General features: G+C 51.5%; 9 protein-coding genes across 9 annotated transcripts; 6 read left to right on the top strand and 3 right to left on the bottom strand.

Moving 5' to 3' along the window:
• Positions 1-219: 219 nt before the first annotated feature.
• On the bottom strand, positions 220-3128 carry Aud_010599 (FTFMHR domain-containing protein; the record flags this gene model as incomplete). Its single annotated transcript, XM_043295435.1, has 7 exons — positions 220-1261; positions 1316-1440; positions 1500-1550; positions 1601-1723; positions 1779-2856; positions 2941-2995; positions 3053-3128. The coding sequence occupies 7 exons, from the start codon at positions 3126-3128 to the stop codon at positions 220-222; spliced, it is 2550 nt and encodes an 849-aa protein (XP_043151370.1).
• Positions 3129-5628: 2500 nt separating this feature from the next.
• On the top strand, positions 5629-7306 carry Aud_010598 (3-oxoacid CoA-transferase; the record flags this gene model as incomplete). Its single annotated transcript, XM_043295434.1, has 4 exons — positions 5629-5893; positions 5956-6150; positions 6200-6586; positions 6639-7306. The coding sequence occupies 4 exons, from the start codon at positions 5629-5631 to the stop codon at positions 7304-7306; spliced, it is 1515 nt and encodes a 504-aa protein (XP_043151369.1).
• A 5481-nt stretch (positions 7307-12787) lies between these two features.
• Aud_010597 (FG-GAP repeat domain-containing protein) lies at positions 12788-13714 on the top strand (the record flags this gene model as incomplete). Its single annotated transcript, XM_043295433.1, has 1 exon — positions 12788-13714. One exon carries the CDS (start codon positions 12788-12790, stop codon positions 13712-13714), a length of 927 nt encoding a protein of 308 aa, XP_043151368.1.
• Positions 13715-14190: 476 nt separating this feature from the next.
• Positions 14191-14706, top strand: Aud_010596 (uncharacterized protein; the record flags this gene model as incomplete). Its single annotated transcript, XM_043295432.1, has 1 exon — positions 14191-14706. The coding sequence occupies one exon, from the start codon at positions 14191-14193 to the stop codon at positions 14704-14706; it is 516 nt and encodes a 171-aa protein (XP_043151367.1).
• Positions 14707-15027: 321 nt separating this feature from the next.
• On the bottom strand, positions 15028-15588 carry Aud_010595 (uncharacterized protein; the record flags this gene model as incomplete). Its single annotated transcript, XM_043295431.1, has 1 exon — positions 15028-15588. The coding sequence occupies one exon, from the start codon at positions 15586-15588 to the stop codon at positions 15028-15030; it is 561 nt and encodes a 186-aa protein (XP_043151366.1).
• A 610-nt stretch (positions 15589-16198) lies between these two features.
• Positions 16199-17385, top strand: Aud_010594 (isocitrate/isopropylmalate dehydrogenase family protein; the record flags this gene model as incomplete). Its single annotated transcript, XM_043295430.1, has 2 exons — positions 16199-16487; positions 16544-17385. The coding sequence occupies 2 exons, from the start codon at positions 16199-16201 to the stop codon at positions 17383-17385; spliced, it is 1131 nt and encodes a 376-aa protein (XP_043151365.1).
• A 523-nt stretch (positions 17386-17908) lies between these two features.
• Aud_010593 (putative aspartate aminotransferase) lies at positions 17909-19353 on the top strand (the record flags this gene model as incomplete). Its single annotated transcript, XM_043295429.1, has 3 exons — positions 17909-19072; positions 19128-19233; positions 19289-19353. 3 exons carry the CDS (start codon positions 17909-17911, stop codon positions 19351-19353), a joined length of 1335 nt encoding a protein of 444 aa, XP_043151364.1.
• A 431-nt stretch (positions 19354-19784) lies between these two features.
• Aud_010592 (transcription factor domain-containing protein) lies at positions 19785-21936 on the top strand (the record flags this gene model as incomplete). The annotated part of the gene is made up of 2 exons (XM_043295428.1): positions 19785-21373; positions 21471-21936. 2 exons carry the CDS (start codon positions 19785-19787, stop codon positions 21934-21936), a joined length of 2055 nt encoding a protein of 684 aa, XP_043151363.1.
• A 652-nt stretch (positions 21937-22588) lies between these two features.
• On the bottom strand, positions 22589-24975 carry pab1 (polyadenylate-binding protein; the record flags this gene model as incomplete). The annotated part of the gene is made up of 3 exons (XM_043295427.1): positions 22589-22745; positions 22806-23431; positions 23506-24975. The coding sequence occupies 3 exons, from the start codon at positions 24973-24975 to the stop codon at positions 22589-22591; spliced, it is 2253 nt and encodes a 750-aa protein (XP_043151362.1).
• Between the last annotated feature and the right edge of the window lie 1028 nt (positions 24976-26003).

Genomic DNA, 26003 nt, shown 5'->3' with positions numbered 1-26003 from the left:
AAAGCTGCTGAATAAGGGCACCGACGCAAGTCGTCCAGCGAGCTGGACAGAACTGTGGCGTCATTTCCAGGACAATTGTCATATAAAACTGACAAATTAGTTCGTAAGAACCTCGCATCAAAAGATCTAGACATAGCCGGCGTGGTCGATAACTGGATATCCCCTGATCAGACATGCAAAGTCCAATTGATAGCCCGTTGAAGTCCAGGAAACAAGACCTTATTCCATATCCATGAGGACATCGCTCATTATGTGAAGGACGTGAGAGAACTTTCGGACGCTCCATTTCCCAGAGTCCTTCAGGAGCCCCGCGTAGTCCAGTAGTATGCGCCGCGCAGATTGATAGCCTCCTTGCACTGGGATTCCGCGAAGGTACAATGTACCACCATTACGAATGAAATTGACCGTCGAATTGTCCGACGCGGTGAATGCATGGTTACCGCGAGGTTCCATAAAGCTGGTGAAACCCTCTCGTCCCACTTGCTGCCAGTCAACATCGTCCAGGAGCTCCACGGAAATGCATCCGGCAGTTGTCTCTGGCGGACGTGGTGCCATGAATGTATACAGTCCCAGCACGAGCGCCGCAGTGAAGACTGCAAGCACCGAGTGGAACATGGTGTAATCTGATGCTTTGCGGTTGACCATGGCTTTGTATATTTGGGCCGCGTGCAGACACGCCCTTCGGGCGGCTGGTGTCTGAGACCACACGGCGATATCCTCGAGGGCTTTTCGGGCTGGCAGAGGACCTGACCGACCCGCAGCCAGTTCGAATATCTGGATGTCCGCAGTGAGTGTCATGCACATATTGTGCCACATGACTACAGCATTCGGATTAAGTCGTTCCAGGGCCTCCCTATATTTATCAGCTATTTGCAGCTGAAGCGTTGGCAGGCATCTTGCACGGCCGTCCATAGCGTAGGTATGGCATGGCGCGAACGGGTAATTTGCTCGGTTGGATAATAGGCGGTGGTAAGCCTCACAGAGCCGGAGTTGAACCATTGCCAACACCCCGTGCATGCACAGACTGTCGACCGAGCTATCTAGCGTTGGAAGATCGACATTTTCCGATGGAGCAACGAGAGTCGGCATCAAAATTCGCTTGCCAATGCGAATAAGCTGCATCCAATGCATGGCATTTTTCGCGTCAAAGATCGCTCCCTCACACGGTAAAATAAACTGTATTGCTTCTGGTACAATTATAGGGCTCGTTGATAAGAAGGATGAGTACGAGGAGTCGAGCAGCAGAAGTCCAATGATAAGTCTGCACAGCGAGTCAGCAGGAGCTGGGCGCCTTTCCCACAGTTGAGATACGCACCTCTTCACGGACTCGACTTTGCTCCATGCTTTCCATCTTGCATCAACATCGGGAATCGCCTCATAGAGACTCATGTCGAGAATTTGTCCTTCCGTTGCAGCGAACAACCCATGTCTTTGCGCAATCTGATGGCTGTTGGAATTTATCCCTTTCATATAACGAGACAGATGAGGATTAGACCTACAGTCATAAGGTTGATATACAGCATTTGGCTTTTAGCAATGTGCTCCTTTTCCTGTGGAGGATATCAGCAGGATTCAAAGAAGTCAGTGGTGGAAACTCTACCCCGGTCATTGCAGCCAAATTGAGGAAAAGAAAAGCCGCGGCAAAGGTAGACACGGTACCGACAGAGGTCTCACTTCCTGCTGCGCATTTGGCCAATTCTCCGGTGATCTTGTCAAGCACCAACTAGCAACCACAAAAACTTAGCAATATCACTTGACGATCAGCCATTTAGACGTACGTTGAAATTCTTGGAGACAAACGATGTTGTCCCTTTTGTACCCAGAATGATCATACCAATCATACACATGACATAGAGCACTGGTGAACGAGTCCGTTTTGCAGAGAATGTAGGGATATGAATGAACGGTATTAGCGGTTGAAAATTGCGAAAGTACAAGTCGAGTGCCATGTCCAGGATTTCAGCTGGAGGAAAGGCTTGCGGAGAACCAAAAGGTGCCTCAGACATGCGTGGAGCGGTCGAAGCATCATTTGGCATGCTAAGTCGAGCCTGGCCAAAGGTGGCCAGAAGATTTTGCCTGCATTCCTCATCGAGCCCGTATCTCAAATCTCCTGAAAGCCCAGACGGGCTATTGAAGGGTTGCCCTGAGTACACCCCGAGGATATTGTCTAGGGAAGAGGTGGCTACATCCCGCCACAACGTGTTCATCAGGCGCCCGGTGTTGTTTGGTGGGGTGACCCAGTACCGCTGTACTCTGGCAAATCTCTCACTGGGAATGTTGCTCGGAGATTGGATGCTTGGATTTTCAACCGGATGACCATTCTGCTGCGCTCTAGGCGATGCTGGTGTCTGATCATCCACGAGACTAACACTGGCGTCGCGCATGAGGTCTATCGGACTAGGATTTGAGGCGGTGTCGCCCCGGGGTTCCAGCCAGAATTGAAGGATGTCATTCGGCACTGGGCCGAATACGGGCACTCTATACGGAGACGGTTCGGCTGCGGTGACATCACCCCACCCGAGGTAGGCTTGCTGGTGACCCATCACCATGGGGTTGAGCTGGGGATGAGTCCGAGCCTGGTGAGCAGATATGTCGGCCAGGCAATCAAGAGACGATGACGGAAGCCCATCCGGTGTTGTAAGGGAGATTTCGCGCGGTATAAACGGCAAGATTTGTGTCTGCTGTGCGCCTACCGGGTTGATGCTCGGGATGAATTGGTCGTTGCCGTTGACACGTGAGTGCTGTTGATCATACGCTTGAGTAGATGAAGTCTGATGCTGGTCACTCTTCACCACCCCGGTGGTTGTGCTTGACGACGCAGCATTGTGGCCTTTTGCATGGCGACTCAAGACATCACTGCAGGGGAGTTATTAGCATCTTCAATTGCCTGATCAAGTAGGACCTTATATAAAGCGCAGATCTGACACGTGGAGGACCCACCTTCGAGAGAATCGTTTGTGACAGACATTACATTCGTAAGGCTTTTCCTTGGTGTCTGTCCACAGAGCCATTAGAATCAATTGCCTCAGTACTGATAGATAGATCTACTGACGAGACCGTTCGTGACGCTTGAAATGTTCCGTCTTCTTGAACCGACGGTCACAGATGTTACACTTCTTCAGAACCATGATGGTTCTCGCGGGGGCCGCGAGGGGATAGATAAGGTTGAACTGGATGCCTAACAGTAATGCTACATTATCGAAGACTGATGAAGGCGGGAAGTTGCATGGGGGATGAGGAGCAGGAAACTTTCCGAGTGAAACCAATATCTCCGAAGTTTGGCACGTCCGTGACCTAAGGATCCTTCGGGTGCCTTGAGATCCTTAGTAATGGCTGACGGCGAGGGGGATCGTTCTGTGATTTGTGGCTTGTCCCGTCTGCTCAGCTTATGACCGATCCGGTTAGTTGGCGTTGCTGTTTTGTCTGCTGGTGTTGACTCTGGTAAATGTAGTCTAGCTGCAGTATTCTCGCTTCTGAACTTTGCATTCCCCTTCCAGTCCAGGGATGACTTATTCAGAATTGCTATCATATTCTTTCCCACACTGATGATTGATGTGGTGATGAGTTGTTGTTGTTATTTTGTTGTTGTTCTTCTTCTTCCATCTCGGAGAACCCCCGAAAGTATTTATTGATTCCTGCCCCATGGGGTATTTTTGCTCCTCATACGATCGACCCAGAATTCGTAATAATGGCCACGGCCAACCATCGGATTAATTATTAGTCTGACACAGCGTCAAGAGCATAACAATTATGCTCCCATGGGTCTTAATGATTTGACGTTCCAGGAAATTCTAATCAGTGGTGAGATGCGTGTGGGGGTCGCTTGTTGAACGGCAGTCGTGGAGACTTCAGTTCCCGAATCATCGACCTGACTGGCTTTCACCAACGATAATTGTCCTGTTTCCATACCAATCGCTGATAAGACGCACATATTCTCACTGGAGATGAGTTGTGGACTCTCAAAGTCTCTCAAGTCAAGACAAGTAAACCTGTCCTTGTCAGTTGGCGCCTGCTCTATCTGGACGCCTCGTTTTGCAATGCCCTCGTGCGAGTTATCCGCCTCCTTCTTTCGGCGCACAGGACGAGGATTCGGCACTTATGATACCTGAATTGAATGACTGGATTATCAGATTCCAGCTTTGCCGCAAATCTATCATGCTGGACGATTTTAGCAGAGCTCTCGGGTAATCCATGGCAGACCCGAAGGGAATACTGCATGGAAAGCAAGATAAGTAAGTTTTGGCATCAAGACAAAACTGATGAAGGCTCTACCGTCAACGACCCACATGCATATGTTGAATGTAGACTATCAAGTTCCTGAATAAGGAGTAATCTGCGATGGGAGCCCATGACCTCACAGCGAACTGTCCACTGTTGGAAATAGCTGCACTGATGGGTGACTCTATGAGTAACCTGCTGCTGTCTTTCTTCAGTTGGGAGGGTCAATGTCCCTTTTGAATCCTCTTGGAGGGAAAGAACCGAACGAACTAGAGCGATGTCCATGTGTCAGTTATACTATGTACGAATGTGGGGCATCAACACATGTTGCCAAAGCTTGCCCCACGCTGAGATCTTTATGTGGAGGATCTGTTATGGATTGCTCGGCTTCTATTGACGGGAATCTAGACAGTCAATTGATCGAACAGATATGAGACGACCTTGTATTGTAGTCTCCGAAATGACTGGCCAGAAATCTGTGTTGTTTCGAGTTCTCCATGCTCATGATAATCCAATTGGTCACAACCAGAACCAAGATAGAAGAACGCTGCTGATAAGCTATTACATTTACAGCTTCTCTAACTCTGTAAGAACAATTTTTCCCCAGACTTAAAGACTATTCCCGTCTTCCTTGTGTTGAGGTTCCTTTCTACTGTTTAAGGGAAGGCAGTAGTTTGTCTGCAGCCTGGGAGCCTTAGGCCAGCAAACCCCCCAGCCGAGATGTCAGGGTCCTTTGCCGATGCGGATCCCGAGTCGGAAGGGAACTTGCAGACATTACAGGACATTGCGGATTCCACACCTTCCGTAAAGTAGGCAAAGAAGTGTTTTAAATAACGACGACCACTCTTCTCTTTCTGAAAGGAACCTCTACTTCAACTTTATTCTCGTCTATGGGAGTTCAATAGGCAGGCAACAAACATTTCCATAGCTCCAGTTGAGGAACCTGTTGCCCCACAGATGGGTTGAACGCTTTCCCGCGTACGGAGTATACTCAGAATCATACCTGTAAATTACCGTCTCAGCGGTACGCAGTCGGTACTATCGGGGAGAGACCGGCTTCGGAAGGCGGCAGTACTACTGTACTACCATTACTACTAGTATAGTACTGACAGGCGGATAATCGCTTTGTCGGCAGGTTTGGCGTCAACTGCTAGCCGATGCTTTGCTCTCTCTCTACCTTTACGTCTGTTCTCCAATAGAAGCTCCATAATCCTCAGTTAATCAGTCAATATGCCTACGGAACATACCGATCAGCTTCCCCAGCTGCCCCAGAGCCGGCGGCGTTTCTTTTTCGACGTCGGCTTCTTTTCTTCCCCGTCTTTTCTCTTATTTCTCTGCCTTCCCTTCCTTTAACTTCTATCATTTCCTCAGCTTGACTCATTCAATTGAGCAACTGAGCCAGGTCCGACCATGTCGCGACCTCTTCCTGCGGTGTTCCGCCCCATCTTGGGGCGGCGGAATTTCTCGGTTTCCGCCCACAAGAGAGCCATTGACAAAGTATGCGCGTCGGCTCAGGAAGCAATCAAGGACATGAAGGGTTCGTCTACCGTGCTGTGCGGTGGGTTTGGTTTCTCCGGCGTCGCCAATACCCTGATCAATGCTGTGCGTGCTCGTCCCGATATCAAGGACTTGACTGTCGTCTCCAACAATGCTGGAATGCCTGGTGCTGGTTTGGGTATGTTATTTGCCATCATATGAAGCAATTGGCTGAGGGAACGATGACGCTGACATTCTCAGGCCAACTCCTCGAGTCTGGCCAGATTACCAAAATGATTGCTTCGTTCATCGGGGAAAACAAGGTCTTTGAAAAGATGTATCTCAACGGCGACCTCGCTCTGGAACTTACCCCTCAAGGCACTATTGCTGAGAAGTGTGCGGCTGGTGCAGCCGGTGTCCCTGCTTTCTACACTCCTGCGGCTTATGGAACGATTGGTAGGTTTTGCTCTACATCGCGGGTCCAAGGCTGTAGCTGACAATACAGTGCAAACTGGTGAACTTCCGGTCCGTTACAACAAAGATGGCACCGTAAAGGAATACTCGAAACCCAAGGAAGTCCGGCAGTTCAACGGCAAGAACTACCTCCTGGAAGAATCCATTTTCGGCGACTACGCTTTGATCCGTGTCCACAAGGCCGACAAACTCGGTAACTGCCAGTTCCGCAAGGCCATGAACAACTTCAACGAGGCCATGGCTAAGAACGCCAAGTACACCATCGTCGAGGCCGACCACATTGTCGAGGTTGGCGAGTTGTCTCCCGAGGAAATCCATCTGCAAGGAATCTACGTCAACAAGGTTATCCAGAGCACGGAAAAGACCATGATCGAGAAGCTCACCTTCGCCAAGGATCCCAGCGAGATGCTCCAGGCTGGTATGCATGCTTCTAACCATCTGATTCTATAGCTCCCTGCTGACTGCTCCAGGATCCGGCGAGGCTACCGCTCGTCGCGAACGCATCGTCAAGCGTGCCGCCAAGGAGTTGAAGGACGGCATGTACGTCAACCTCGGTATCGGTATCCCCCTGATCGCCCCCGCCTACCTTCCCGAAGGCGTCGAAGTCGTCCTCCAGGCCGAGAACGGCATCCTCGGCCTGGGCCCCTACCCCAAACCTGGCGAAGAGGATCCCGATCTGATCAATCCGGGCAAGGAAACCGTCACCCTGGACTCCGGCGCCTCCGTCTTCGGCTCCCACGAGAGCTTCGGTATGATCCGCGCTGGCCGCATCGATCTCACCATGCTCGGCGCCCTGCAGGTCAGCCAGTACGGTGATCTGGCGAACTTCATGCTCCCCGGTAAGGTCAAGGGTGTCGGTGGCGCCATGGACCTCGTCGCCAACCCTGAGAAGACCAAGGTGGTTGTGACCATGGAACACACCGATAAGAAGGGCAACCCTAAGATCCTGCCCGAGTGTACCTTCCCTCTCACCGGTCCCCGCTGTGTCTGGAAGATCATCACCGATCTGGCCGTCTTCGATGTGAGCCCAACCGAAGGTCTGACTCTGGCCGAGACCGCCGAGGGCGTGACCGTCGAGGAGATCCGCAGCAAGACTGCCGCTCCGTTCAAGGTTGCCGAGAATTTGGGAACGTTTTAAATGATGCATGCATGATTTCATTACCTGTAATCTAGAATTTATAGCCATAGACTTGAATGTCAGGATACCTGTCTCATCTAGTTCACCTGTAGTACCATCAGTGGTGATCAAGTATTGAAGTCCGGGATGACTAGGCACTGTTTCAACAGGACACCAAGGTGTGTCGCAAAGGATATAGTATTCTCCAAGGGCAAAGGAATAGAGATATCTGTACAGCCATTCATCATGCTGTTCCACCTGTCAAGCCATGAGAGGTAAGTGTTGGAACCAGTCAACAATACAAAGTAATCACACGCTCTACCACAGTTACCATCTGATTACTAGATGCCTGTGAACTATGAGAGCACCTTTCATAAGACACCCATCTATTTATAGACTGACACGTATGACCACAAGTGTGGAAGACTTCATCAAATACCAGTAGACTAAAAATGTGTCCGGACGATGTACTCCTGTATCCACGAGATATCAACTTTTGCTCCGAAGAGAACCAGCCAGACCTCATCTTAGATGGCAAATGCAGACCATCAACAAATGCTATTCGGGTATACGAAGCGAGGAATTCCATCTGGGAACATCATAACATGGCACCTATATCGCCATAGCCACTCACCAAGAAAAGAACTTTGGCCATAGCTTTAAGCGGCGTATATGCGCAGCATCATGAACTGCTTTTTCGTCACCTTGGAGGCTGACCTGAACATCTCCTGGCGCTGAATGAAGGCCTCAGTTGCACTCGATCCATCTGGAGATGGATTGTTCCTAGAACAATACCCAAGCCTTCTGTGGCTCCCGCTGGGCGAGTCGGTGGACCCGACCGACCACCTGAAGACAGTGTATTCAGGTTGAGTGGAGGCTCGAGCAACACACTGAACTATAGAGCTCTGTAACGGGACTCGGCGTTTCCTTGGAAGCCGACAGCCGAGAGACCGGTGGTGAAGGCCTTAACCTTCCTTGGGTTGAGTAAATCTCGGAAAGTGTTACCATCATGCCAAACTCAGTATGAACATCATTCTTACTGAAGATGAGGAGGGCTCTGCCCATGTGTGATCGTGAAGGCCTGTTTGTCATGTTCGCCAGGGGCTCAGTTGTGAGCGAAGGAAGTTGAGAAATGGTTGATGTGATAGTGGTCTGTAGTGGAGAACTAGATCATCAAGGAGGGAGCAACGCAAGGACCATATGCGTAAAGAGCATCCCCTCCAATAAATCTACAGTCAGGACCACATAGTGGATTCGACGCAGGCCCGCACTGCCTGCCGCAAAGAGGATCTCCCCGCTCTCCTAGCCTTCTGCAAGCAGAGTCGGTAATTTCAGGGCCGTTACTCGCCATGGTCGGTATGTCCGCGTCCTGTAATATCAGTCTGATACTTGCGGAAGAGCAGATCCAAAAAGATCGCCAGCAGTAATCTGAAGGGAGATGCCCGTCGGGTTGGCTGGAAATATGACCAATTATGACGTTAAAATAACTCTCGGTCCGCCGTTGAAAGGGAAGACAATACTTACTGCTTCTTGCTGGAGCATTGGGTTGCCCACTGCATCGCGGACATACTATTCTACCTTCCCAGTGGCTTCAACCATTGGCCAGTGGGTGAATACCAAAAATCGGGGTTGCTCCCCGGTGGGTTCCCGCCATAGGCCCTCTTGTTGGAAAATGCGCAAGAGGTATCTGAGCTTCACACAGTCTCCTAAGAGGTAATGGGCCACCCCTACCCAGGTTACGGGCATCATGTTCCTCACCCCGGGGGTCGTTCTCCACCAAAAATCCGCGAACCCTCGGTCACCCCTGTCCACCGCCTTAGCAATGGCCAAGGCCATCGTATCCGATTCCTCATCAGCCGCTCGGTAATAATCGTCGTCAAGAAGTGGTGAGAACGACACAGGAGGCGCGAACTTGATGACCAAGACAATCTTGACATATGGATGGCGCCAACCATCCATTGTCTCATGTCATCCATAAGTCGCCGGTGGGACTCTGTCCATCCGATCTCAATAACAAGCGAAGGCTGATATTGATTGTCTGGTACAATACAGAGGTCTGGGATTTTGCGTGAGTTCCCATATGGCGCAGCGAACTGTTCTTGCTCTAATCAGAGTTAGCAAAATCATATAGGATAATGAAGGTATAGTGCTGTAGTTTTCTCTGAAGTTCCTACCTTACCAGAGTATAGTAAGGCCTCGCGGAGCTGGGCGCGCACAGCTACAGGTCTCACGAAGGACACAAGGATGTGAATTAAATGAGTACCTACACCTATTATAAGCTTATTAGGACACATACTATAGGGAAATGAATTTACCGCAAGTGTCTTTCATTCAGTATGGCCAGGATGTCTGGTGTCAAGGAAGTAATCTCAGTTGTGAACAGACCAAATTTATCAAGTTTCTCCTCCATAGAGGAGAGAAACTCTTTATGGGCGGCTGCAGGGTGTTCCTTCCTCATAAGATTGAGGCTTGGTGCAGTGTATTCTGATCAACTGTCCAGGGCGGGAAGCCCGCAACCACCGCTGGGTTACGCGCAGGCACGAGCTGTCGCGAAAGGTCAGCTTGCTCAACAGACAACTCCCACAGGAAGCTCTTTCGCGGAGATAGGGGAACTACCTCAACATGCTGCACCCTCCTCTCTGAGCACAGATCGGCTGGATGCTTCTCCAAGGTACCCTTTATAGGCCTGAGTGTAAGCCGCAAACATGTGGAAATCTCATGCCGATCCCGGGAGACCAGGACAAGGCTATGAATGGCAAGAGCATATCAGTATAGATCCTCCAAATCCGGCAAGACCTTCTCTCCATAACTTACTGGTTATTGGATGCGGAGAGTTACGAGATGATTCTTTTAACCATCCCACCAGCTCGCATGCCTCCTGCATTGTGATCGCCGGCGTCCTCTTGTGACGCATCCTTCTCTTAACCTCGACGATAGAAAGCGTGGCCAGCGTCTCAGTGACCGCAAAACCCCATTAGTGAAGGTCTCGTACGCTGTGTGTTGCATGGAGTTCTGGCTGAGAAGTTGGGACCTGTCCCACCCCTCTACCAATAGGCTCGCTGTAACTGAATGTCTTCACAACCAGCCTGCTGCTGTACTCTAGGACGACGAGGGTCTGCTACAAACAGCTGGGGATGCTTCACACCGCGAGCAGTTGATTTTCAGTCAGGTCGTCGAGGCAGACGGAGCCGAGATGCTCGTAGCTATGCTTGGATATATGTCCAAGCCAGTCAAACAGGTTTACTTGGGAGATAGCATTGTAAAGTCAATAAGAGCCAATGAAAATGAAAGACAGAAGAAGTAAAATGCTGGTGGAAAGGAGTAAAGACAGTATTACTATCCGATAGTGAATGGCATTAGATATACTGAGAGGTGCAGTTGTGAATGGACACCTTAGAAAGGAGAGAAAGAAGCATTCTGGTGAAGAATGAAATCAAGCATTCAGGAAGAGGATCCACTTCCAGATGAATGCCTATCCTGACGAGCATCTTGGGCTTATTATGTCCATGGTTCATCCTATATAGGTCTGAACATGTTGAGAAGGGGAAACGGTATTTGCGCATCCGAGCAGGCGACCTGCAATGTCGCCAGGGTCTCTGCATCTTTCCATGGCTCAAATAGGAAGACATGAAGCTATCCGAGACAGTTTTGCATTATGTTTCGGGGAGCAGCCAGAATGACCAACGGTGTACATCCCAAGGGAAGATGCTGTATGCTATGATGTAGGTACACTGCAAGAATAAACTTGTAAAAAGGAATATTAGTGCTCTCCAATTGTTTGTCATGCAGCTGCCAATGCCTATCATCTGGTATCTGTGTTTGTCGCCCAACTCTGGAGGAATCATTTAAACAGCAGCTTGAGGTTCTCCAAGTCAGATAAGCAAGATGATGATGACGAACATATTCGTTAGTATCGTTCTTCAAAAGAGTATCCATACAATCATCCCAGAACAAAGTCATGGTCTTTCTCATCTTCAATACCATCGTGAGGCATGTGTGGGAGACCACATAGGGCCAAAGGGCCAAACGCTTTTCTTGTTCTTGATGCGGTGCCAAGCATGCATTTCTTAGCGCGTTCTCTATGTACTTATCCGATTGGTCGGAACCGAACTAGGACCAGTAGAAAATGGTATATACGAATCTAAGATTGTATCCACTCCCAGCATATCCGCCATAAACATCACCTCCCGAGGCAGATACACGACTATCCAGCCCAAAGAGGTGGATAGGAAGCCATCTAACACTGCCAGAGTGGAAGCACTGGTTGAGAAGCGTAAATTGACGCGTAAGGAAAAGGCGAAGCTTCAGCTTGATTCCTGATATCAACGGTCAAATTGACACACACAATCAAAATGAGTGAGCCTGAAGGCCCGGTACTACCGCTTCCTAGTGGTGTTGATGCTCAAAAGCCACTTGACCTCTTCAGTCTCTTCTTTACTGATGGAACTTGGGATACCATTGCAAGAAACACTAACGCCTATGCCGAGATTAAGCGCGTGTCACTGCCCCACCAGTCTCGACCTTGGTCCCCTATGGGTGCCCCTCTACCCGCCCCGTTTAAGGCGTACTTGCTGGAAGGATTTCCATAGTTGAGTTGAGCGAAAGTTGGTTTGGACCTTATGATCAATTTAGCTCCACCGTTCATTGTCCTGAAGGCTTAACCCAATGCGACAAGGGCAAGTATTGCCGATTCGACGGGACTGATGAAAGTCAGCGTCCAGGGCTTTCATTTTCAGCCCAATATTCTGTATCCTATAAGTCTCTGATGGAATCAATTTCAAAGAGGAAGCGGTCGGGATGGGTTGCACTGCAACACTGTCACTCCGCAGGTCGTGTTATGCAGCCGTAGCTCAGGTCCCGTCAACCACGAGCATCACTTCAAAGTGGACTGCGTGCAAACTCTCCAATTACCGTCAAGATGCTGCAGCTCAAATCGCATTATTATCATCAGCAGCCGATCATGGAATAAGACGTTCTCGGCTGCTCGGATGTCAATTCCATCTGATATGAACCGACCCCTGTCCAAGGTTACATCACAAAAGTACTGTACATGTCCTCTCTGCTTCTGCATCAAGGGCATGGCATGACTTCTGCAGTACCACAACGGGGTCGCCGCTCATCACACCTGAAGAACATGCACTTCAAACCGGCAACCTGAAGCGATTGACATTTACCAGCATCAATGTCGCGAACTCAGCCAGCCTCCTCGCTCTGGGGTGACTCCTCAAGCTGCCGCTCCACAGCAACTTCAGTTCGAGCCCAGCTAGCCATCTGAACAGCAGAACAATCTCGCTAGAATCCAATATCCAGACCTTACTATGTCTCAGCCACGGCGGGGGACCGAAATATCCTTGCTCGAGACAGCTGAGCAGCAGCTGAAGAAACATCCCCAACTCCCGACGTCTCCGTCCTGTACGATGAACAACCTATAAATACGGCTCAATCCCTCGCAATTATGGCTTTGATCAAAGCACTACAGCTCAGCAATAGACTACCTCCGCCATGCAGACCAAACCCCTTTCATTAAAAGCCATCTGGCATCTCGTTCTTCCGCTGTTGGCTACCTCGGCCACAGCAGCCCCATACCAAACACGTATCCTCGAGACCGGGACCACCTTTGTCTCTCCAGACCCCTACGGCCCATGGTCCTTGACTCCCTCCTTTGCCAACAAACCGGGTCCAGACCTGGCCTACATCAAAACCAGTAACACTGGCACCGGCAAGGTGGAAGTCCACCTCGCCTCCAGGGCCTCCAACTACCAGACCCGCACGCTGGAGCTTGGGACGACCTTCTGGCCCGAAGACAATGGCGTCTGGCAGCTGATTGACGCAGACGGTGACGGTCGAGATGATCTCGTCTACATCAAGACCCGGAACACAGGCACCGGCCGAGTGGAAGTGCACATTGCCTCGGCGGCGTCCAACTTCCAGACCCGCATCAAGGAAGTCGGCACGACTTTCTATCCTGAAGATAACGGGACCTGGCAGATGGCCGACTTCGACGGCGATGGCATCCTCGACCTGATCTACATCAAGACTCGGAATACGGGGACCGGACGGGTGGAGGTGCATGTCGCCTCCGGCGCATCCAACTACCAGACTCGCGTGCAGGAAGTCGGCACGACCTTCTACCCTGAGGACAATGGAGTGTGGCAGATGATCGATTACGATCGAGACAGGAAGCTAGACCTGGTGTATATCAAGACCAGGAACACGGGGACGAACCGTGTGGAGGTCCATGTTGCGTCGGGGGCGTCGACCTATCAGACCCGTGTCCAGGAGGTGGGCAGCACGTTCTATCCCGAGGACAATGGGTTCTGGCAGATGATTGATTTCAATAAGGATGGGGTGCTAGATTTGGCGTACATCAAGACGCAGAATACGGGGACCGGACGGATTGAGGTCCACATTGCAAATGGCAGAAACTGAGCACCTGTATCTAGGTACACCGGCATCCCTCTACAATAGCATCATCGACTTGCCTTTCAAGCACCACAGAAATCAAACTCGAATTCAAATTCACATTCATCCGTGTAAACTGAACTCTTGTATGAGCGCCCGTCGACAACAGGCCCGCCCTTTCCCCTCCTTCCCCAGCACCAACCTTAGGACTTCTAGGCCTCCGGCGCAAACACTGCAAGCCATCGCTCAATAATCCATCTATAGCCGAATAGTCGGTCCGTAAGCGCTAGATGAAATTGTATTCGCGGATAGTTCTGCACATCAATCTTAGATCGAGAGTCAGATGCAGGATGAGTTGGGAGGGCGGGGTGAGGGTCTTCACAAATAGATATCCTCAACAATCCGCTTGTACTCATGAGCGTCAACAATCAAGCATCGAGCATCATCATCACACACATAGTACCTAGTATCTACCAAGATTGAATAGTGTCTGATACTGCAGAATGTCTGCCACAGTAACACCAATATCAACCTCGACCCCAAAACCAACCCTGCTCACCCCCCGCGTCCTCTCCGTCTCCAAATCCTCCTCCCACTCCATCGCCAAATCCCCCGTCCCATCCATCACCCTCATCCCCAACCACGGCGTCGACGGCGACTGCCACGCGGGCCAAGCCACCCAGCATCGCGCCCAGCCACAACGCACCCCAAATCTCAGACAAGTACATCTGGTCCCCGTCGAGACACTCCGCGAGCTCTTGGGTAGACTTTCCGCTGCCGCTGCGGGCCGCGACGCAAAGCCCCTCTCAGCAGGCGAGATCGGCGAGAATATCACGACGGAGGGGGTCGAGCTATCGACGCTCCCGCTGGGGACGGAGTTGCATTTCCTGGGCGGTGAAGGGGAGGAGGGAGCTATTGTGGTGTTGACGGGTGTCCGGAAGCCAGGGCCGGGGATGGATAAGTGTCGCGCTGGACTGAAGGATGTGTGTGTGGTGCGGGATGGGGGCCGGGTGGTTTAGAGGTTGGCCGGGGTGATGGGGACGGTTAAGAAGGGGGGAACGCTCAGGCCGGGGATGGGGATTAGGCTCGTTAAGCCGGCGAGTGCGCGGCCATTGCCTGTTGTGTAGCAGTGATTTTGCTGAGCTGCTTTCATGTGGTGTATCTAGCTCGATTGAGCTTTGTACCTCGCCAGAATTTCCTTTTCTTAATGCGCATGCGCATAGAGGTGGATTTGACGTAGGATCGCCCCAATCTAGAGTATGTGTCTGGATAATACCCCAGCATTATCCTGTACCTATGGCATCTTTGATGGCACATGTTTTGAATGAAAGATCAAGTATCTACCAGAGGAATTGTCGCTGGAAAGCTACCGAGGGCGCTTCACTCCAAAGGCTTGGTCCCGGGGGAGTACCGGTGTGTAAGGGCTGCGTATTTTGTAACTGGATACGCTCCAACGACGACGGTATGCCCTTGCCGTGGATCACTTGAGTGGATTTCAGTCCGACTTCGTGTGCGCTCGTAGCCTGTTCATAAGGAGCTACAGGTTGTTGCTCCGTTTGCTGACTTTCAGACGCAACATGACTATTTTCGTCAGCTTCGACTTCCGATTGTGCAGAAACCTCGGTGTGTCTCAACGGCGACACTCTGGTTTCTGCCAAACAATCTCGCTGCCACTCTCGAAGTTCAGGAGCTGTGCGCAATGGATATCGTCTCCAATATTGTGCATCGTTCTTCCCGGAACGCAGAAAGGGTGACTTGTCGCGTTCAACAGCAATCGCTAACTGCTCGTCGCTCATGTGGGCCAGCAATCTCAATAGCACATGTTCCGTCTCATGCAGACGACGTTCGAGTGCTTCGATATAGCCCTTCGCGGGTCCTCTAGCTTGGTGAGACTTGTACATCTACCTTAAAAGATCAGGAAACCAACCGTTTGAGCTGCTCAGGCCAGTTACACTGCCGATGGGATTCGAGGCATTTAGTACAAATTGGTCTTGGCAGTCAGCAAGCCTGCCTTACTATCATTAAGACAACTTACTTGTTGCCGCTGCACTTCAGTTCTGTCAGCGAAGATGATATCAGTGAAAGAAGTCATTCACTCACTTTCTGCTTCCGGGACCGGCAGGAATTACAGGCAATCGTAATCCGAGGTGTTTTGGAGCCTTTGCTTTTACTGGTAGACATGTTCACAATAGATCTACTGATTTGGTGAACTATTAATGAGCCCGATCTCTTGACTGAACGGATGATGCCCTTCCATCCTAATCTGAACAAGGTGCGGGATTATCTACAGGCTAAAAGTTTAGCCGACGGTTCTCCCAACACCACCAGCAGCAGCAGGTTGGAACGGTAGTACTATGGAAACGTCACCATCTCTGGAAATATATCAAATGTAACTGCAAGGATGAAGTTTCAAGCGCATTATGTTCATCTCTTTTGACCGAGAGCTGCCCTATCTAGCTCGGTATATATAGAGGGCGGCCCGCTTATTTGGTCCTCAGCACTCTCATCGCTATGAACACATTGTTCAGGTCCAACAATAAAGCGAAAATGGCATCTACAGTTCCAACTATGTACCGTATCGCGTCTATCCCAGGAGATGGTATTGGCCCAGAAGTCGTTGAAGCGACGATCCAGGTCGTCAAGAAACTCTGCCAGAAGTTGCGAACATTCGACATCGACTTCACTCACATCCCATGGGGCACGGAATACTACAAGGCATATGGTCGGTATGTATCAGAAGACTGTCTGGACACACTGAGACAGTTTGATGCAGTACTATTCGGCGCCGTAGGCGCTCCAGGTATGATTGCTCTGTCTGATCGACTTTGGCACAACCAGCAACTGACAACTGGTTAGATGTCCCTGACCACATCTCGCTTTGGGGTCTTTTGTTAGCAATTCGAGGGCCCTTGCAGTTGTATGCCAATGTCCGCCCGGTCCGCACCTTTCCTGGTACAAAATGTCCGCTGAATACCGCGACAAATGGCATCGACTGGGTTCTCGTACGCGAAAACTCGGAAGGCGAATATTCTGGCCAGGGCGGGCGCAGTCACGTCGGCCAGCCTTGGGAGGCCGCGACGGAGGTTGCCATCTTCACCCGGGTTGGAGTTGAAAGAATCATGAGATTTGCGTTCGAAACAGCACGCTCAAGACCTCGTCGTCTCTTGACAGTGGTCACTAAAAGCAACTCGATGCGCAATGGCATGGTCTTGTGGGATCAGGTGGCCGCAGAGGTCGCCAGGGACTTCCCTGATGTCACCTGGGACAAGATGCTAGTGGATGCTATGACAATCCGCATGGTGTCCAAACCCGATTCCCTGGACACTATCGTCGGTACCAACCTGCACATGGATATTCTGTCAGACTTGGCTGCCGCACTGGCAGGATCAATTGGAGTCGCTCCCTCTAGCAATCTAGACCCAACAAGGAAGAATCCATCCTTGTTTGAACCTGTGCATGGAAGCGCTTTTGACATCACTGGCAAGGGAGTAGCCAATCCGATAGCCACGTTCTGGTCGGCCGCAGAGATGCTTTCTTGGCTAGGCGAGAAGGACGCTGCAAAGCAGTTGATGGGATGTGTTGAACGGGTGTGCGCTGCTGGAGTTCTGACTCCAGATCTTGGAGGGACCGCAAATACTCAAGGGGTTGTGGGCGCCGTATGCGCAGAAATTGAGAGCTTGGTTCTGCGACATGATTGATTTTATCAAGATATAGAATGTTTAGCTTTGCACCTTTCGTTTTGATAAAGTTCACCGATGCGTGCTCTCACCCACGGCTCATTCGTAGTAGCTCTAGTCACCCGCGTCACGCGCCTACTTTACTCGATCCCCAAAGCACCTGAGATTTCCTCCTTCTTTTTTTCCATCGCAATGATTCCATGGTCTTCGACTTCATTGTCGTAGTGATGCCGTGCAAGTTGTCGGCTGCTACCGGTTGGCAGCGGGTATTTTTTCCGAACGACGTCAACCTCCGACGATAAACGGCATTTACGGCATTCTTTTCCCCTGGGACCATCGGATTCTTCTACAATAGCCGTTGCTATGAGTGCTGTCTCTCATTCGGATTGGCCCTTGAAGCTGGCCCACGGTATCGCAATGTGTTCACCTTTACCGCGATGGGTCAAATAGCAGCTCTCCGTCGCTGCATAAATACCGTCGTTATGCCGAGGCCGGACTAGGATAGATTGACCCTTTAACTCCATACAGCAGATCTCCCTTCACCATGGCCCCAGCCCAGATAGACGAGGGTCTCCGACAGACTGCCATTACAAGTGATGAAACCTTTGTCAAGTCTGTCGCCAAGTCGACACCATCTCGATTCTCCTCCCTGTCCGTACCGCCCGTCGATGAGCCGTTCACACTTCAAGCCGAATATCTCAGTGACCGTCACCCTGAGAAGGTCAATCTAGGCCTCGGCGTGTATCGCACAGATGATGGCGATCCATGGCCCCTCAGCGTGGTGGAACAGGCCGAGGCGCAGCTCTTCCATGCGAACAACGTCGCCAGACACGAGTACCTGACCATCCAGGGCGACGTCAAGTTTTTAGCTCTAGCACGCGACCTGGTCTTTGGGTTTGGAAAGTCCGCGAGTAACGAGCAGGCCGCAGCGCAAGACCGCATCGCCTCGATTCAGACGATCTCGGGGACAGGTGCAAACAGATTAGGCGCGGATTTTCTTGCGCGCACCATCAAGCCGTCTTGCGTTTGGATTCCAGACCCCACCTGGGCCAACCACTACACGATTTGGGAGCTCGTCGGTGTCGAGGTCCGGACGTATCCGTACTACGACCACGAGGGCAAATGCTTCGATTATGAGCGCACAATGCGGCTGCTCTCCGCGCAGGCGAAGAAGGGCGATGTCGTGATTCTTCATGCCTGCGCACATAATCCCACCGGCGCTGATCCCAGCAAGGAGCAGTGGCGTAAACTCGCCGTGCTCTGCCAGCAAAAAGGTCTGGTGCCATTCTTTGACTTGGCGTACCAGGGGTTCGCATCAGGAAGCCTCGACGAGGATGCATGGGCCATCAGGCACTTCATGAATTGCAAGCCCGAACTGGAGTTCTGTGTTGCGCAGTCGTTTTCGAAGAATTTCGGTCTCTATGGGCAGCGCACTGGCGCCCTGCATGTGGTGACGAGTTCGAGCTCGGGAACTTTGCCGCAGATTGTGTTGGCGAATCTCTCTCATCTTGTTCGTGGAGAGTACTCCATGGCCCCTCGTGGCGGATCCGAGATTGTCAGGACCGTTCTCAGCGATGAGGGCTTGAGAGCACAATGGTATGAAGACCTGAAGCACATGAGTGGGCGAATCAAGCAGATGCGCCAGGCATTATATGACGAGTTGATCCGTCTGGGGACACCGGGCACATGGAATCATGTTCTAGAACAGGTAGGCATTACCTCGTCCTGAGATTAGGCTTGAACATATTTGCTGACAGTATTAGATTGGCATGTTCACGTACACCGGGTTGACCGAGACTCAGGTGCTCGCGATTCGACGACGACATCACATCTACATGATGAAGTCAGGACGTATCTCCATGTCTGGCTGTAAGTACCGTCTCCCATGCTAGAATCTCCCTCACAACACTGACAGTCGAGATAGTGAATATGAAAAACGTCCGCTACGTGGCCAGAGCGATTGATGATATTGTACGAACCGTGGCATGACCTTTCCTTTATTTTTGGTGGTTATCTTTCATCTTGATACCTTGTATATATGTACTTCTGGCGGTATATATACTTTGACCTTTGGCAAGATAGAACAATGTGACCATTTGCAAGTAATGCATGTCTTTTTGAAGCTATTCCCAGTGCTCCGAATCACCAACACCGAAGTGTCCGAATATATGGGACAATATCAGTAAGCTCAATCAATAATAGCGATCTCAATAATAGAGATCCTCTACATTTCTCTGTCATCCAAGACCTGCAAGAGGCGTACAAGGATCGAACGATAGGCGATGACTAAGCAAAGCTCTACAGAAGGAAACTAAACTGGTGAGTAAGAGCAGTGACCTTTGCTTGTCCATCAACTGAGGAACATCGCATCTTGATACAGAAAATTTATCTAGGGCCCGTCGAGGCACCATGTCCCCACGATGGACTCTTCGGATCTCACCTCTGGCCCGTCGGAGATTGGTTCCCTGACAGCGCACTCAAACGAGGAGAGCCAGTTTGTTGGCAGTTCCAGCGGCGTCTTTTTCATCAAGACCGTTCGACGTGCATTCTCCAAGGACTTGGATTCGTCCAAAATAACCTTGCCTCCGCCGGAAGATACGCTTGTGGGCAGCGATGAGTCGCATGCTGATCAGTCTCCGTCTACTGCCCGCTCTCCGTCCGTGTCTGGGCCGTCTGCCTCTCTTTCTCAGTGGCAGTATGATGCGGAAATCGCTCGTGAGCTCGGCAAGGCCCCGCCACTGGACATGGCGAGGGAACTTATGATGGTCTACTTCAAAGTGTGGCATCCCCTGTTCCCGTTTCTACATGGCCCCAGTTTCCTGCGGGCAATGGAGTTGCTTTACTCAGACTCGCACGGGGCTGAAGAGCACCCTCGTGCGAATATCCCGTCTACATCTTCCGACCACCGAAATGCGTGCTGGACGACAATCTTTCAGTGCGTATTCAATCTCGCAAGCCATCTGCGACCAGATCTGGCCCTTCCGCCAGAATCGCGAATCAAGTCCCCGGGAAGCATGCATTCCTTGCTCGCCATTCTAACGCGGAGGCAGGATCTCCCGTCCTTGCAGGCTCTTCTCGCGGCCCAGTTGTACCTGGTGGCTAAGATGTCTCTTCGGACGGCGTCCACGGTAGGCGGCTGTATTCTCCGGTCTATGCTGCACGCGGGTCTCCATCGGTGTCCGTTTCGCTACAAGGAGCTCTCGACTCACGACCGGCAGTTGCGCAAAAGGATTTTCTGGTGCGCATATGCTATCGACCGCTACTTGAGCCAGGCTTTGGGATTGCCTCTCGGTATCCAAGATTCGGACCTAGACGTCTGCGCTCCAGGAGCCCACGAGGTGCATTCGCCCGGTTTGCACAAGGCTCGGGACACGAGTGAGGGGTCGACGCCGCGCGTTGTGGCAGACAGTCCCGGAGAGGGCACACTGGCTTCATCCACAGCTGCACAGATTAAGCTCACCAACCCTCAGCATCCCCCACAACGCCGACGCTCCAGCAGCATCGTAGATCCCGGCGAACACGAACAACATCAAAGAGAAATAGCTTTCATGAGCTATGTCGAATCCGGCAAATTGACCGGCCGCGCGCTAGAGCTCTTCCACAAATCCATCCTCGTCCGCTCTGTCCGCCGCAGCTCCGTCCTCATCCTCGTCACAGACATGCACAAATGGTGGAATAGCCTCCCCCCGGACCTCCAAAGCAACCCATCCCCACAATCAAAGAATAACGAACCCTTTCACTTTGGCCCCTTCTTCACAGTCCTCTACCACCACCTCATCCTCCTCATCAACCGCCCCTCCCTCTCCCTTCCCCCCTCAACCCCCGAGTTCAACTCCGGCCTGCAAACCTGCATCGGCGCCGCAAGAGGCATCCTCTCCGCGCTCCGCGCCCAGATCGACGGAAAGCAGGCCCTCTTCTGGCCGGGATTTCTCTCAGCAGCCTGGATGGCAGGTCTGGTCCTCGCCTTTGCCTGCCAGCTCAGACAGTACATCTGGTCAAAGGGATCTGTGTAAGTTGCACCTTGTAGCTAGTGTACACACACACGCACATATATATATATATATATGTATGTATGTATATATTCAGACTAATATCATTGCAACCAGCGAAATAACCGACTGTCTCACCTTTCTCCGAATCATGTCCGTGCACTGGGACACAGCGAAACACTGCCATCGAGCGCTGAGCCTCCTCGCCGAGAACATCCGGCACTCCTTTACTTCTGCACAACCTCCTCGAACCTCGGACTCGGAAGGCATCGATTCCTCTTCGCGCGAAGAGCCCTCGTCACCAACCGCAAACAAGAGACGAAGACTCGCCTCCTATGATCCCTCCGTTCCTCTTCCGACTGCCAGTGCCAGTGCGGAGTTGATAGCCGGCCGAGATATAGGTTGGGTGAATGCAGACGAGTCGGGAGATGGACCACTGGAGCTCAGTACGACCACTCCGAATGGTATCGAAACGGATTACCTCGGCCTGCCGGATTTCGACCTGAACACGTCGGATCTGCTTCAGGGAGGGAACTTTGACTATCTACTTGATATGTTCGGGCAGCAGTATCCAAGTTTTTGAAATCTATCCTGTCACCTGGTTTGTTTCTTGGGCTCATACCTCTAGTAATTGTCAGACGATGTGACTTGGACTGAAGATACAAGTGTTACACCATGCTGCTAAATCCTACACTACGATATTGAGGACAGCAAAATCCCGTGAGGAAGTCATAAGTCTATATTACACTCGTGTCAAATAAGAAAGATACGAGAGTAGCCATGTTAATCGGGATAGGAAGAGAAAAGACGTCACAACTTCCTCCCTTTAACAGCAACTGAAAAACCCATGGTGTCCGAACTAACTTTTCTCCGACCCGAGCACGGCTGGAAATTCAATTTGCCTTTTGCCATCTGCTGAAAATGAAACAAGACAGACGAAGCACGTGTAGCTACGGGACCTGGCAAAACAGCATGTCGGTCGCAAGACAGGCACGTGACACCACCAGCAAAAAAACTTTTCGAAACAGGAGGGATATCAGGACCGGGAGGGAAAAAAAAGAAAGGGTAAAAAAAAAAAAAAAAAAAGTTGAAGGTAAAAAGGAAATAAGAGGTGTAGGTGTAGAGGGAGAATCGTTAATTCGAGAAAGGAGAAAGGTAGGTCATCAAAAAAAGACGTGAATCAAAATCTCAGAGTTGGGAGGACCAGCTCAGCATCAGATACCAAGACACGTAGTCTACGACTTGTTCTCTTCCGTAGCAGTCTCAGCGGTATCCTCCTTGGGCTTGGCAGGCTCAGCAGGGGCCTCGCCCTCACCCTTGTTCTTCATGTACTCGTCGTAAACGCTAAGGGCCTCGTCGACCTTGGCGCGAAGGGCTTCTTCATCATCGAGGCTAGAGAAAAAAGACGTTAGCACATGCTTGGACGAAATTGACTTGAAGAAAGGAACTTACAGGCCAAGCAATTCAGTGTTGTCCATCTCCAGAAGCATACCAGTGATCTTGCCAGCGAGCTCGGGCTGCTGAGCTTGAATCTTGGGGTAGAGAGCCTCACCCAGCATCTGCTTCTGCTGAGGAGGGGGGACAGCATTGAGAGTCTGGGCAGTGAGACCACCGGTGGCGGGAACCTCCTCGCGACCGGCGGCGGGCGGAGCAGCGGCGGGCTGACCGCGACCACCCTGAGGACGGGGGCCACCTTGAACAGGGGCACCACGGCCCTGTCCGTAACCGGGACCACGCATACCCTGACCCATGGGCATTCCGGGCACCTGACCGCGGCCACCAGCACCGCGTCCGAACTGTACCTGAGCCATCTGAGGGTAACCCATACCGTTAGGAATGCCGCCGGGGCCCTGCATGGCGCCCATGGGGATGCCTTGGAAGTTGGGGGGAATCTGCTGGTTGGGGCCCATGCCACGTCCACCCTGCTGACCAGGGAAGGGACCGGGGTACTGGCCGGGGCGTCCGCCAGGGATGCCCATCACCATACCGGGCTGGGGAGCGAAAGGCATGCCACCGCGCTGACCAGCGGGAATGAAGCCCTGCTGACCGGGACCGTAGAAGACGGCGGGCTGCATGTACTGCATTTAGAGTTAGCAACTGTGTTCCATTCTACGAGGGAACGTCCAAAGACGCGAAAATCAGGGATACATACCGGCTGGGGCATACCAGCGGCAGCGGCGGCCTGCTGCTGACGGATGGTGTTGCGAGCCTGAATGCTAGCCTCGAGCTGGCTTCTGCGGACATCCTTGCGCTGGGCAAGAGCAACATACAGAGGCTTGCCGTTGACCATTCTCTGGTTCATCTCGGTGACGGCCTTGGAGGCCTCATCGGGGCTGCTGAAGCAAACGAAACCGAAACCCTTGCTCTTTCCAAGAAGCTTTTTCTCGGTCTTCTTGGGTTCCTCCTCGGACTCCTTGGGCTTCTCCTCGGTCTTCTCCTCACCCTCCTTCTCGTTCTCCTTGTTCGACTCCTTCTCCTTCTCGGAATCAGAGGTCTCGCCGGCGGTGACGCTGTCACGCATGATCTTGGCGGAGGTGATGGTGCCGAAGGGGCTGAAGAGCTCGCGCAGCTTCTCGTCATCAACGTCATCAGTCAGGTTCTTCACGTAGAGGTTGACACCCTGGTACTTGGAGGCCTTCTCCATACGAGCGGCCTCGTACTGCTTGCGTAGCTCCTCCTCACGCTCGTGCTTCTTCTGGGCACGGCCAACGTAGAGCTTCTGACCCTTGATCTCTTTGTCGTTCATCTCGTCGACGGCGGCCTGCGCGCTCTCGTGGGTGGAGAAATTGACGAAACCGAAACCACGGCTCTTACCCTCCTGGTCACGGCTCAGAGTGGCGGAGGTGATCTCACCGAACTTCTCGAACATCTTGCGGAACTCCTCATCTGTGACTTCCGGGTCAACGTTCTTGATGTAGACGTTGGTGAAGTTGGCCTTCATCTCCTCGAACTTGCTCTGACGGTCCTTCTTGGAGATGTGATGGCCGACGAACACCTTCTTGTCGTTGAGCAGCATGCCGTTGACATGCTTGATCGCGTTGTTGGCGGCCTCGGCGGTCTCATAGTGGACGAAACCATATCCCTTGGAGTTACCAAACTCATCCTGAGCGACCTTGCAGCTCAGGATGTTTCCGAAGGCGGCAAAGGTGTCGTGGAGAGCCTTGTTGTCGATCGCAGCGTCCAGGTTCTTGATGAAGACGTTGCCCTGGCCAGTCTTGCGCAGAGCGGGGTCACGCTGGGACCACATGATACGGCAGGGCTTGCCCTTGATCAGGGTGTAGTTCAGATCCTCGAGGGCGCGCTCGCCATCGGCAGTGTTGTTGTAGTTGACGTAGGCATATCCGAGAGAGCGTCTGGTAACGGCGTCACGGCAGACACGGATGGAGGCAACCTGGCCAATGGAGGAAAAGAGCTCGTAGAGCATAGCCTCGGTGACGGAGGGATCGAGTTCACCGACATAGAGGGAAGCAGAGTGGGGCTGGTTGGCGCTGGGAGTAGCAGAGGGAGAGGCGCTCTCAACAGCGGTAACCTCAGGAGCGCTGGTGGCAGCGGGGTTGGTGGCCTCGGGGGTGCCGTTGACAGTGTTGTCAGCGGCGGGGGTGGTAGAGACTTCGGCAGACATTTTGATTTTCTTTTTCTAAAGAAAGTAAAGAGTAGACTGTTAGCGAGCAGCAACACTGGGATGTGATCAGAGCCAGAGTTTTGAAGAAAGAGACGAAGGATGATGGAGGCAAAAAGCTTGGAAGCTCGCGACCTCAGCCTGAACCAATCAATCCACGATGACAGTAACAACGCCCTGCAAGGTCTGGGATTCAAACAGAGACAATAGCAGAAGCCCAATACAAGTGTTATGACCGAGCACAAGGATGTGCGCTTTGTGCGCTGGAGTAGCAGAGCACAGAGACTTGCTTCAAGCGACTGGACAAAAATCACAAGCTCGTGGGAAGACTAGGCAATTAAATGCAACACACAGTCAAAACGTACAATGTATATGAAATCGTCTAGCGAGATCGGAAGGTGTTTGATGGAGATGGACGAGGTGAAGTGACGCGATCACGAGGGATTAAGAAAAGGCGGCGGACGAGGAAATTCTTCCACACACAGAGACACACCGCACAGTTTGAGATGGATGGAAAAGAGTTCGACTGAGATAGTCAACCTTTTTTTATACGATTTTCCGGGTTTTTTTTAGGAGTTTTTTATTTTCTCTCTTTCGACGGATTCGAAAAAGGAGAAAGTAAAGGACCTTTTTTTTTAAAGGAAGAAGAAGAAGAAAGAAGAAGAGTTTGCTGGTGATGCAGCAGAAAAGGTGAAATGAGAGAGGAGGGGAGAAAAGAGAGAAAAAGGGAAAGAGCGAAAGACAGAGGGCAAAAAAAGTGGATTATTGGTGACGAACTTTTTTTTTCCTTTCTGTCTTTTTTACTCTTAATTTTGGCGGCGAATTTTTTTCCTTCTGGAAAATTCAAAGATACTAAACCACGCTAGTCTATTTACGGTAATCTACCCTCGCCGCTCAACAGCCCTACTCAAGCGGAGACTATGGTTAGAGACGACCATGTACACAACAACAGAGGACGAAGGGTTTAGGGTTGTTGAAGCATGTCCCAGGCGTGTAAAAAAAGAGTAAAAGTTGTTATTGGCATCATATGG

This window comes from Aspergillus udagawae (assembly GCF_001078395.1).
Source record: "Aspergillus udagawae IFM 46973 DNA, scaffold_9, whole genome shotgun sequence".
NCBI lineage: Eukaryota > Fungi > Ascomycota > Eurotiomycetes > Eurotiales > Aspergillaceae > Aspergillus > Aspergillus udagawae.
This window is presented reverse-complemented; position numbering and strand designations above follow the sequence as displayed.